General features: G+C 46.3%; 1 protein-coding gene across 1 annotated transcript; it reads left to right on the top strand.

Moving 5' to 3' along the window:
* Positions 1-1,717: 1,717 nt before the first annotated feature.
* LOC149284455 (mechanosensitive cation channel TMEM63B-like) lies at positions 1,718-12,077 on the top strand. The gene is made up of 22 exons (XM_089496751.1): positions 1,718-1,776; positions 4,035-4,176; positions 4,352-4,431; positions 5,553-5,628; positions 6,319-6,356; positions 6,516-6,658; positions 6,779-6,830; positions 7,219-7,327; positions 7,532-7,602; positions 7,695-7,775; positions 8,123-8,246; positions 8,649-8,782; positions 8,903-9,040; positions 9,849-10,002; positions 10,113-10,219; positions 10,356-10,442; positions 10,544-10,609; positions 10,759-10,921; positions 11,054-11,327; positions 11,446-11,561; positions 11,645-11,722; positions 11,913-12,077. The coding sequence occupies exons 1-22, from the start codon at positions 1,718-1,720 to the stop codon at positions 12,075-12,077; spliced, it is 2,457 nt and encodes an 818-aa protein (XP_089352877.1).
* Positions 12,078-13,457: the final 1,380 nt, after the last annotated feature.

The following is a 13,457-nucleotide window of genomic DNA, read 5'->3' as shown; positions in this document are numbered from 1 at the left end:
ACAGCGCTGCGGTGTATAATGGCGCTATATAAATCAGTAACATCACACATTGTACTGCTTTGCGGTGTATGATGGTGCTGTATAAATCAGTAAGATCACACATTGTACTGCGCTGCAGTATATGATGGCGCTATATCAATCAGTAATATCACACATTGTACTGCGCCGCAACATATAGCAGCGCTATATCAATCAGTATATATCAATCAGTAATATCACACATTGTACAGCGCCGCAGTGTATGATGGCGCTATTTAAATGAATAAGAATACATTGTACAGCGCTGAAGTATATGATGGCGCTATATGTATCACTCAGTAATATCACACATTGTACGGCGTTGTAGCATATGTTGGTGCTATATAAATCAGTAATATCACACATTGTACTGTGCTGCAGTATATGATGGCGCTATATCAATCAGTATATATCAATCAGTAATATCACACGTTGTACTGCGCCGCAGCATATAGGAGCGTTATATCAATCAGTATATATAAATCAGTAATATCACACATTGTACTGCGCCACAGCATATAGCAGCGCTATATCAATCAGTATATATCAATCAGTAATATCACACATTGTACTGCGCCACAGCATATAATGGCGCTATATAAATTAATAGGAACACATTGTACAGCGCTGCAGCATATGATGGCACTATTTAAATTAGTAGGAACACATTGTACAGCGCTGCAGTATATGATGGCGCTATATATATCACTCAGTAATATCACACATTGTACGGCGCTGTAGCATATGTTGGTGCTATATAAATCAGTAATATCACACATTGTACTGCGCTGCAGTATATGATGGCGCTATATCAATCAGTATATATCAATCAGTAATATCACACATTGTACTGCGCCGCAGCATATAGCAGCGTTATATCAATCAGTATATATCAATCAGTAATATCACACATTGTACTGCGCCACAGCATATAGCAGCGCTATATCAATCAGTATATATCAATCAGTAATATCACACATTGTACTGCACCACAGCATATAATGGCGCTATATAAATTAATAGGAACACATTGTACAGCGCTGCAGCATATGATGGCACTATTTAAATTAATGGGAACACATTGTACAGCGCTGCAGTATATGATGGCGCTATATATATCACTCAGTAATATCACACATTGTACAGCGCTGCAGCATATGATGGCGTTATTTAAATGAAAAAGAACACATTGTACAGCGCTGCAGAGTGTTACTGCGATATGGAGTATGGCGGCGATATATAAATCAATAAATAACATACATCTCCCCGTAGATGCTGTATCTAGTGGGGGGCAGGTCATGGGGGTCTACTTCCATTAAATGGGTGAGTTGCCCCTCCAAGTGCTGCACGCAGTTATATGGTGCAGAAACAGTTCACTGGTTACCATGGTGACAAACTCCTAGTTATAGAGACACCCGAACGGTCACATTATACAGCCTTCGGATTTGGGGGTTTAAGTAGTTTGGGGGCATTTAGATATTGGCTGATGTTGGCTTTCTTCAGTGAAAAGAGCTCTCAGGTTAACTAAATAGCACGAAACACATCATGGGAATAAAACGGCAAGAACCCTAAAAGGGCTAGGTCTGTGTCCGGCAGCTGTAGGGTTAATTTACCCAGGTTCCTAAGATGCTGCAGTGATGTCACAATGCTGACTCTATCCTGGCAATGACCTCACAGCGGCATCAGACAGTTTGTGAAAATGCAGCTGTTAGGTGCCGGATATTTCCCTCCGCATTTCGTGGAATTTCTCTACGAGCGGTAAGCCAATCAAATCATTACAATAACATTCTTTTATTTTATATAATATTTAAGGATTAGCAGCAAACATACGTGCCTCGGTGCCCTGCTTTCCCAACCCCTCTCTGCTGGGATTCGGTTCCACGACTCCACTACATCCCTAGCCTAGACATATGCCCCAAAAGCCCTTTTTTTTTTCTTAAAAACAATCTATAGCTCTTCACCACCGACTCTGCTTTTCATGGCACCCCCTGAAGCCACACCGACCGCCCCGTCGTTGGCAGTAAAGGGGGCCCCCTGGACCTATAGGAAAGGGGGATTGGTGGGGAGAGGTTGGTGGGGAGAGGAAACAATGTTGCGGCTAAGAGGGTTCATTGGTAGGTGAAGAGGTGACTCTTACCTCTTCCAGACGGTAGCCGCTTGGGCTGGCTTATGGCCCCCGCAGGGCTGGGACTCTCGGTTATCGGTGGTTATTTAACTCCTGGATGGGCCGAGCGCTCAGCAGCTGGCAGGTTGTTTTTCGGAGGTATAAAAGGTTTGGTTGTTCCGCTGGCCCGGGGAATGGTTATTGTATGTTTAGTAAAAGCTGTGGCCAAATGGGGGGGGGGGGTATTTGGGTTCTTTTTGGGTGGCCCGTTGCTATGGGTCTAAACAGTCATGTAATTTAAAGGGGTATTAATCACCAGTGGCGTCTCCAGCTTTAATATTTAGGAGGGCACGTTTGGGGACAGGGACACTACACTACATATACACCATATATATATATATACATATGCGTTAGACATATATTATATATATAGATACATATATATGCATTTTTAACTACACAGTATATGCTTATTTCTTTGGAGTAAAGACCGTTATTTAAATATTATTTCAGAATAACAGCTGAACTGGCAGTTATTTTCCATTCTTTAATATTAACCCCTGCTGCCAATATATAATAATATTAACCCTCCTGCCGTGATATATTAATATTAGCCCCCGCCACCAATATATGTATATATATATATATATATATATTACAGTATTTGCTCAGTTATAAGACGACCCCTCAAAATGTTAATATTACGGTAATTTAGGGAAAAAAGGGAAAAGCCTGAATATAAGACGACCCTATAGGAAAAAAAGTTTTACCAATAAATATTAATTCATGTTGACTATTTTTGCATATTTAATAAAAACTATGATTGAAAAAATGTTTTTATTTGCCAACCTGCCCCCAGTTATGCTCATCTGCCCCCCAGATATGCCACTCTGCTCCTCGGAAATGCCTTATACCCACCTATATGCCACTCTGCCCTAGATATGCCTTTTAACCCCAGTCTGACTCCAGAAAACCATTGAACACAGCCGACATGCCACTCTTAACTCCCCTCGGCTTACCTGTGCAACCCTTTACATGTGACCCTTGCTTCAGACTCCCTGGTGTCTAGTGGAGCAGCCGGGGGAGGTCTGTGCAATGCAGACCTCCGCTACTGGTGGCCAATACTTCCGCCCGGGCTTCTATGATTGAGCCCCGGCATCACATGATGTTCCGGTGCTCCACCATAGAAGCCCCAATGGAAGTGCCGGCAGCAGCAGAGGTTGTCTGTGCGCATCCCACAAACGTTCACTGGCTGCAGGATGTGCACAGACAACTTTCGCTGCTGCCAGCACTTCCGCCGGTGCTTCTATGTTGAAGCACCGGAAGGTCATGTGATGCCTGGCGCTCCATCATAGACGCCCCCGGAGGAAGTGCTGGCAGCAGCAGAGGCTGCCAGAGAGAAGGATCCGGGTCCCCTGCAGCGCTGCGGGGGATCTGGATCTTATTCTCGTAATCAGACCTCTATTTGTCGCCGCCATGTTCGGTATTCGGGTATACTCTGTCTCCCCCCTTCTTACTATCTACCCTGTCCCCCTTCTCACTATCTACCCTCTTGCTGAAAACGTATTCCTGAGCGACCGCTTGGTGCCCCTCTCTCTCCCCCTTGCTGACACCACTGTCTACTTTCTCTCCCCTCTTCTCACTATCTACCCTCCCCCTATATACCCTCCCCTTCTCAGTATCTACCACCCCCCTTCTCACTATCTACCCTCTTTACCTTCTCACTATCATCATTAATTGATCCACTCATTAATTCATACTCTCACTCATTTACACAATTCATCCACACATTAATTTATTCATTCTCTCACTCTTTCACACAATTCATTCACACGTTGTCTTTCATTCTCTCAGTCATTTCAGGGGCTTGCGCATGTTCCTTACACCTCCTTTCTCTCTCTCTCTCTTGCAGATTCCATCATGATCATCTAAACATATCATACAATTCCACCAAGAATTACTGCTACGGTGCCCGCATCCGCAGCACAGTGCTGCAGGGGCTGCCTTTTGGCGGGATTCCCACAGTCCTGTTTCTGGACTTCATGTGCTTCCTGGTTAGTGATTCCCGGCGATCATCTGGCGGGTCAGAGCTGTTGGTCCCATCTTTCAGCAGCTGTTAGAGCTCATGGGCGAGGAAATGAGTCTCTTTATACCCCAGGCGTGCTGTATTCGCAGGGTAATACTGGCTCCGTATTCTGATGCGTTTATTAACCTCTCTCTCTCCCACAGGCTCTGCTGTTTATCTTTTCCATCTTGAGGAAGCTAGCGTGGAATTATGGCAGAATTGCCTTGGTAGCTGACGTTGAAAAGTGAGTACATAAGGGTTTATAGCCTATTGTCTGGGGCCCGTACATGGAGCCACTGCTTGCCCAGCCCCCGAAGACACACAACACGAAGTGTTCGTCTTCGTGAATATCTCCTAACCAATCTCCCTGGTCCCTTCCCCTCTAGCCTATCTTGTCTACACTGCATCGCAGGGGTTAACGGGAGCAGGAATCCATAGGTTAGCGCAAGGAGTAAAAGTTCCGTGCGAGCCAATCTATTGGTTGCCTGCAGGGTCCTCTTCTGGCATCAACCAATTGGCGACAATAGAGTCGCTCTCATGGAACTTAAACTTCTGTTCCCTTCCAGGCCAAGTTTCGGCTCCAGGATTCAAAGGCTGGTGCAAGCGACTCTATTGGTCGCTCGTACGGACCTTTAACTCCTGCACCTGCCCTTTATTGGTTGATGCCAAAGGAGGCGAAGTGGCTTGCACGGACCTTTAACTCCTGGAACCTCCCCAGGCCAAGTTCCGCCGTCAAGAGTTAAAGGTCTGTATGAGCGACTTTATTGGTCGCGGCAGGCAGCTCCTTCATTGGTTGATGCTAGAGGAGCTCCCTGCAGGCGACCAATAGAGTCGTTCGCATGGACCTTTAACTCCTGGAACATCCGAAGGTCAAGTTCCGCCGTCAGGAGATAAAGGTCTGTACAGGCGACTCTATTGGTCGCTCGTATGGACCTTTAACTAATGGAGCAGGGAGAGGCGGAGTTAAAGCTCTGTGCGAGCGACTCTATTGGTTGCCGGCAGGAAGCTCCTCTGCCAGAGAGATCTTTCTTTGTTTGTCCTGAAGCCCTCTCCCTATCAGTGGGTATGACGGTACCCAAAGGACACTGGCAGGGGAGGTGCATATTTTTGGGGGTTCGGGAAGCATAGAAAAGTTTCCAAAGTTCACCCGAGTTGTTTAACTTTTTCATTACCGGCCCGAGTGGCACCTTGGTCGGACTTGCCTTTGGGACGGGTGCTACGTCAAATCCCGAATTCAGACTTAATGGTTTGGTAACTTATCTTGTGAGCTTAATATCCTCTCTGGTGATTAACCCTTTTTCTGCCAGGCTGCATGTGGACTAGAAGCTAGCTCTTCTTCCTAACACTGTCTTCCTCTCTCCACAGCGGGACGTCAGAGATGCGCTCGGACGGCCACGACGGTTATGAGCGTCTGACCCATGATTTCGGTCAAATGGACAGAGTAAGTACCGGCAAAACCCCACCATAACAGCAGCAGCTCTCCACTGGTTATGGAACTATAACTCCCATGATGCTCGACTGGGTATAGGCATACCCTTGTTCTTTTAGGATGCCGGCAGAGCATTCTGGGAGTTGTATTTCTACAGGTGGAAAGCTTGCTGTAGAGTGCCCCTCGGCGTGAGTATGACGGCGGATGTGTGCACACGGGGGTGTTTTACACGCTTTCTGCTTTACGTGTTATTTGAAGTGTGGGGGTAATTAATTTATTGATCACGGAGCATTATGGGGTTTTTTAGAACCGTACATTATGGTTGGGATGGTATAATATTTATGTTAAGGTAAGAAGGACGCATTGATTTGCATAACTCAGTACAAAGTTATTTAGTGTCTCAGAGATGCCCTAGACAGAGCGTGGGCATTAAATGGGCTTTATCACCTAAAGAGTGTTTAGAAACAAAAAGCATGCAGATCAGTGGAAGAGGGTTTAGGCTTTTGGGAAAGTCTCTGAACGGGCATCTCTCTGCGGCCGCAGACTCTTCCAGCTGAGCTGCGGTCTGGATCTCGGATTTTGCCCCTTTTGAGCTTTTCTGATGAATCGATTCCAGCCGCTGCTCACGGCTTTGCTGATGTTTTTTATGTAATTCATGTTTTCGTGAACAATAACAGCGTTTTGCGTGTTCTCGCCCCGCAGGGTTTGTTCTCGTGGTTGCCGGCCATCTTCAGGATAAAGTGAGTCTGTATCTTAACGTCTTTAATACACGAGATTTCTGTTATTTAACGGCCAGGGTGGATGGGCACTTCCCAGCCTCACTGGTGTTAGGAGAGGGTCGGCTGAGGGTTATCTGAGTGCATTAGCGCTGTATATTAACCCTTGTTTTCTCATTACAGAGAGGAGGAGATCCTTGAGAAATGTGGCATGGATGCTTTGCATTACCTCTCCTTCCAGCGCCACATCATCGGACTCCTGATAATTGTTCTCATCATGTCCGTTGGCATTGTCCTTCCTGTCAACTTCTCCGGGAGTCTGTTAGGTAAGAGAGACTGGGGGGGGCAGCTCTAGCCACCAGAGCTTACAGTCAACAGGCCATTTGTGGATCGGTGGCAGGAAGGTTGGGGCTCACATTGAACATTTCCTTTTCTCTCTCTTTTAGGAAGCAGGGCGGTCAGTTTCAGAAGAACAACTATCGCCAACTTGAATTCAGGGTGAGTGTGCGTAGGGGGAGAGTACTCTAAGCTCCCGTACCCTTTGATCACGGGACGTGGCAGCTGTCACATTAGAGAGAAAAGCTGTCACATTAGAGTGGCTGCCGGCAGGGCTTAGGTTTTTTTGTAGCGTTTCTGTAGTTTAATTGCGCCGACGGCTCTCCGCTTGTCCTCCCAGCGGTACGGAACACGCATTGCATTCTGGGACGGTCCAGAGAGTGCACCCCCTACTTACCCCTCTAGAGCGAAAGGTCCTCCTTACTAGCAGCGTGCCTGCGTGCGCCGGTTAGTAGAGCTGCCCCTGGGCGAACGGTTAATGTGTCCGTCTGTATGGGCAGCCGTCGGTAGTAACTCACTTACCTCTCCCATGTCTCTCTCTTTCTCTCAGTGATAAGCTGCTCTGGTTACACACCGCCTTCGCCTTCTTCTACCTGCTGCTCACCGTCTACATCATGCGCCGTCACACATCCAAAATGCATTACAAGGAGAATGATCTGGTAAGTACCGGTGGGAGCGCCGTACAAAAGAAATGCCAGGCGGCTACAATGACCTGGCTGAGCCATTCGGAGCCACGATTTTCCTTCCACAGCATCCTGGGCCTTTATTACACATCTGCCCCCTTCACTCTGCCGTATGGTCAGTACAGCACAGAGCGCACTCCAAGTGTCCCGTTACTCACCCGGAATTGTGTTCCTTTACAGGTGAAGTGCACGCTGTTCATAGACGGTGTTTCCAAGAAGGCAGAGCCGGAGAGCATCAAGAAACACTTCGAGTGAGTGTCGCTGCAGAGCGTCTCTCCTGCCCCAGGACTCTCCAGGGGTCTCTTTTGCCTCCGTTTAAATGATTGCGTTTGCTTTGTTTTAGGGAAGCGTATCCCGACTGCAGCGTGTTAGACGCCCAGCCGTGTTACAATGTGGCCCGGCTCATGAGGTTGGATACAAAGAGGTGAGTGCGATTTCCCCGGGTATAACGCGTGGCCGGTGTGACCCGATGGGGCAGAAACACGTGGTGTGTACCGTGTCCCATCAGGCTGGGGTAAGGCCTTTTCCCCGCTCCTCCGCTTTTACCTTTTGGGTAGGAGGCTGTGGTGAGACCCCTAATCTGTGAATGCCGCGTGTCTCAGAATGTCCTAAATGCCCTTTTCCTATAGAAGGAGTTATAAGGCTCTGTGATTTCTCATCCCCCGGGTCTCGGACATCTGCGTAGAACCAGAGACCGATAACTCGCTGGATGTGAGTGATAAGAGTGGGAGCTTCTCCTTGCGTCCTCATCATTTGTTGTCTCTCCTGCAGGAAGAAGGCTGAACGGGCCCGGTTCTATTTTACTGACCTGAAGAGCACAGAGAACGGCCCGTCTTCGGTCAGCGCCAAACGGTGCGGCCACCTCTGCTGCTGCGCCATCAAAGGCTGCGAACAGGTACTGCGCGGGGGGCCGCCGACAGACATCGCACGCGTCTGCAGATACGCTTAGATAAAATATTTAATTGGGGGGGTTAAGGTAGAACCTACTCCTATTCTTGTTGGTTTTGCATTGTGTGTATATATATATATATATATATATTTACCTGTATATATGTATGTATATTTATATATATGTGTGTGTATTTATGTTTTTATACATATATAGATATATATATATATTTTTTTTTATTATTATTATTATTTTTTTATATATATATATATCTATATCTTCTTCAGGATTGGGGGAAATGCAATTGTTATAATCGGGTCAGAAAGCTGATTGATTCTTTTCCCGGTTGTGCAGAGTTATCAGGAAGGGGCATTTCAGGCTTTTTCACACACTTTTTGCCCCGCGCAGGTGGAGGCCGTGGAATATTACTCGCGGCTGGAGGAGAACCTGAAGGAGGCGCACAAGAAAGAGAAGGAGAAGGTGACCGAGAAGCCCCTCGGGATGGCGTTTGTCACGTTTCACAACCAGGACGCGGCAGCCACGTGAGTCTCCTACATGAGCTAACAAAAGGTCATTCGTGGTGTGGGGTGTGGAGACGGATGAGGTCTTCCCACTGCATTGTTGAGGTTGATGATATTTACCGCTGTCTCTGTCTTCTGCAGGATCTTCGCAGACTTTAACATTTACCAGTGTCACGGCTGCAGCTGCAGAGCGGACCCCCAGTTGTCCTCCTGTAGTGAGTCCCTGCAGGTGTTAAACTGGAGCGTGAGCTATGCCCCCGACCCGCAGAACATTTACTGGTAAGAACATCCTGGGGCATGGGGGGGTAGATGGGGAGGACAGGAAAACCAGCTGTATTTGGGTAGACACAGCGTTACATGGCCACGAAGGGACTTTATGTCCATCCTATGCGTGTTTAAATCCCCTTACTGTATTAGCTTCCACCACTTCTGGGAGACTGTTTCATGCATCCACCACCCTCTCAGTAAAGTAGAACTTCCATGACCTCTTATTCTGACATTGCTCCTCTTTTCAAATAAGCCTGCTGTACTTTGTTAAACCCTTTTAAGTATTTAAATGTTTCTATTGAATCCCCGTCTCCCTTCTCTCCTCCAAGCCGGGCATATTAAGATTCTTTAACCCTCCTCGTGATTTCTGTCCTGCAAAGCACTTACCATGTTTGTAGCTCTCCTCCTGTCGATGTCCTTCGGGAGATGGGGGTCTCCAGAACTGTACCCAATACTCTAGGTGAGGTCTGTAAATTGGCCAAAACCCCCTCCCTGCTACTAATGCCCCTCGCTGTACACCCAGCACCCTGCTTGCTCTTTGAGATGCTTCCTTGCATTGTCTACTTACCTTTAAGCCATCAGAAGTAATGACTTTTATCACTTTATCACTTTTTTATTGTGAACCCAATTCTCTCCTGTGTGTGTTTTGTTGCGTCTAATAATGTGCTTGGCCTCCCTGAGCTTAGCTTTATGTTGAGACAGGACTCTGTATTACGGTGTTTAAAGGTCTCCGTCACTATGTGTTGCGGAGCGCGGCCACAGGAATGGATAGGATTTTCTGTAATGTGTCTCGACTCGCTACTTTCTGCCTCTTTATCAGGGAGAACCTGTCCACGCGCGGCTTTGTCTGGTGGTTTCGTTGTATTTCCATCAACGTTGTCCTCTTCGCGTTGCTGTTCTTCATGACCACCCCAGCAATTATAATATCTACCATGGACAAGTTCAACGTCACCAAGCCCGTGGAGCAGCTGAACGTGAGTAGAGTAGACCAGGCTCCGGGGGGAACTATGTTATCGGGGGGGGGGGCTTTCCATTGCTTTCTTGTTTCTTGTGTTTTATGACCTTGTGTTTTCTCTCTCCACAGAGTCCCATTATCACTCAGTTCTTCCCCACTCTCCTGTTGTGGTCCTTCTCCTCCTTATTGCCAACCATCGTCTACTACAGCACATTCTTGGAGTTTCACTGGACCAGGTACTGATATCACTGCCATGCCGTATGTAATTAGCGCCCCCAGGAGGGACTTGGCACGGACGGTACTTGGTGGAGTGGCTCTGTGCGAGCGCTCGCTGTCCGGAGATTGTTTAGTAACTTTCCGTCTTGGTTTCAGGTCCGGAGAGAACAGGACCACGATGCACAAGTGTTACGCCTTCCTCATCGTCATGGTTCTGCTGCTACCATCTCTCGGCTTGAACAGGTAATACGTCTATCCAGTAGGTTTGGGGCCGAAGCCCGTGTCCCGGCGGCGGTGTGTTTGATGCGGATGCTGAACTAACTCTTCTTACATCTCCCCCGCAGCCTGCACCTGTTTTTCCGGTGGTTATTCGATAAGAAGTTCTTGGATCAGGCGGCCGTTCGATTCGAGTGAGTAAAGTAAACGGTAAAGGTCGGGTTCCCCGTGAGCCTGGCTCGGGAACGATTAACACCTCGCGCATAGTCAAAGAGGTCCGTGCTTTGTTGAGTTAATGGGGGCCGTGTTCCGCTCTGATGTTTTTGTCCGTGGTCTCCTCCAGGTGCGTGTTCCTGCCAGACAACGGAGCCTTCTTTGTGAATTATGTCATCGCCGCAGCCTTCATTGGAACGGCCATGGACTTGCTGCGCATTCCGGGGCTACTGCGGTACATGATCCGCCTGTGCCTCGCACGCTCTGCGGCAGAACGCAGGAATGTAACGGGGGTACGTGCTTTATCGTGTTTATCTAACTATTTTACTCTCAACGTGTGTCTGTCTCTTTATTCCTGGCACTCTCTCGCCCTCTCTATATCTAGACAGCTATCATTAATGCCCTTTCCCTTCTTGTGCTTCCAGAACCAGGCTTTCAAGTTCCAGTTCGGGGCGGCCTACGCCTGGATGATGTGCATCTTCACCGTCGTCATGACGTACAGCATCACATGTCCCATTATTGTACCGTTTGGATTGATGTATATGCTCCTCAAACACCTGGTGGATCGGTACAACATGTACTACGCATACCTGCCGGCCAAGCTGGATAAGAAGATCCACTCCTGGGCGGTGAACCAGGTGGTGGCGGCACCGATCCTCTGTCTCTGCTGGCTGCTCTTTTTTTCCACCGTAAGATCGGGTACGTGGCTTCGCGTTGCGGGCACACTGAGTATCGAGTAGCGGGTTTCTCTCCTCTGTGAGTGGGACCCGAGCGCTCGTGCCTTTTGTTTGGTTTTAACCTTTTATTTATCCCGCAGGCTTCTTTGCTCCAACATCTATGTTCACGTTTGTGATCCTCGTGATCACCATCGCCGTCTGCCTGTGCCACGTCTGCTTTGGGCACTTTAAGTATCTTAGTGCTCACAACTACCCGGTACGTATACGGAGCGCGTGTGATAAATCTCCTTATCGTTACGTGGATCTGACACCCGCTCATTCTGCTCTCTCACCTTTTAGGTTGACGACGTGGAGGCAAACATAGATGGAGCACAGAATGGCCGCCCTCCATGTGATACCTCCTCCCACAAGCTCAGGGTAAGTGTGTAGGCGTCTGTGTTATAAATAACACAATGTCCTATTGTACTGGTTATATATATGATATATTGTATACAGCTCTATGGCTATAAGCCGGATCCATGGCGCTTTCGTGTCTGATGTTGTATGACGGTACATGGTCCTGTTTGTTAGGACTGTTGCTGACGCCAATCTTTCTTACTCTCCACAGAAGTACATCGCGCAGGTTCTGCAAGACTCTTGTATGGATAGCGATCCAGCTGCAGACGTGGGAGAGCCAAGTTTTCAAGACGAGGAAGTGAGCGCTGACAGCACGCGCGACTCGGACTTCCACTCGTGCGAGGACTGCTTTACAGAAAACGAGATACATCGGTGATTCGCTGCCGAGGTCAAGGGAGCGTCAAACCATTACCACGGCCTCCGCCGGGCGCTGACACCGACGGTATATAGATTGTAAAAAAATAATAAAAAATATCACGTTAAAAAAACTATAAAAGAGAGATATTATCTAAAACTTTAAAGAGAGAGCACATCGATGTGGTTTTGATTCAAGAATCTCATTGGCTAAAAATTAATAGTAAGAAAATGAAAATAGGTGGTTATTCTATAGTGGCAAATGCTTCCCTAGATAATAATAAGAAAAGGGGGGTGGTTATATTAATTTCAGAGGCAGTTAAGTTTGAGAATATTTATCAGGAGATTGATCCAGAAGCTTGATATGTGATTTTGATTTGTCGCCTTAATGAGAAAGTATATACTATAGCTAATATCTATGCTCCTAATAGATCTCCAGCTCTCTTTCTAAAGAAATTAGTTAAAAAAATTGAAGAAAATAGACAGGGTCAAATGATATTAGCAGGAGATCTCAATATGGTAGTGGACACAAACTTGGACAAACAGCTTCCTATGGGTGCTAAATGTTCTGCGGATCTAATAAAGCAGGCGAAGAAATTTCAACAGTTATTAAAAGAATATGGTCTTTATGATATCTGGAGGGCATTTAGGCCGGGAGAACGAGATTATACACACCTTTCTAAAGTACATTTGTCTTATTCAAGAATTGATATGTTTTTGGGAGATCAGAGTCTTATAAAAGATATAGATAAAATTTGTATTTTGGATATAACGTGGTTGGACCATAATGCAGTAGTAATGTCAATTTATGGAAGGAACTCTAAAATCCCTAGTAGAGACTGGAGATTGAATAATAATATTTTACATAAGGAGGGCAATCAGGAATATTTAGATCTGTTTTTTAAGGAGAATGATACACCAGAAGTTTTGTTGTTAAATATATGGTGTACGTATAAGTGTGTCATGCGAGGGCATCTAATACTGCTGAGTGCTAGGGAGAAAAAAACACCTTCCTTTTCTTTATCAGACCTTCATTTAGATTTAAACCGACTCTCAAGGGAAAATAAACAATCTCCAACTAGAGAAACCACAAATATTATAAATTTAATTAATGCCCAGCATATGTCCAAAATAAAAGAAAATCTTAAAAAGTTAAACCAGCTGTGGTATTATAAGAATAATAAGACTGATAGACTTCTTACAGCAAAATTAAAGAAGAAAACAGCGTCCCAACCGATTTATAAAATAATAGAAAAGGATAAGTCTTTTTACAAACCGCAGGATATAGGTGAGGCTTTTGGGAGATTCTATCAAGATCTATATAATATTCCAGATCAGGCAGAAGGTCCTTCCATACAAAATTATTTAAAGAAATCTAATTTGCCTAACTTTCTAAAGAACA

Source organism: Sceloporus occidentalis, unplaced genomic scaffold, assembly GCF_023333645.1.
Source record: "Sceloporus occidentalis isolate IW3139 unplaced genomic scaffold, rSceOcc1.0.p SCAF_93, whole genome shotgun sequence".
NCBI classification, from domain to species: Eukaryota; Metazoa; Chordata; class Lepidosauria; order Squamata; family Phrynosomatidae; genus Sceloporus; species Sceloporus occidentalis.
The sequence above is the reverse complement of the archived record's forward strand: the minus strand, read 5'-3'. Positions and strand labels throughout refer to the sequence as shown.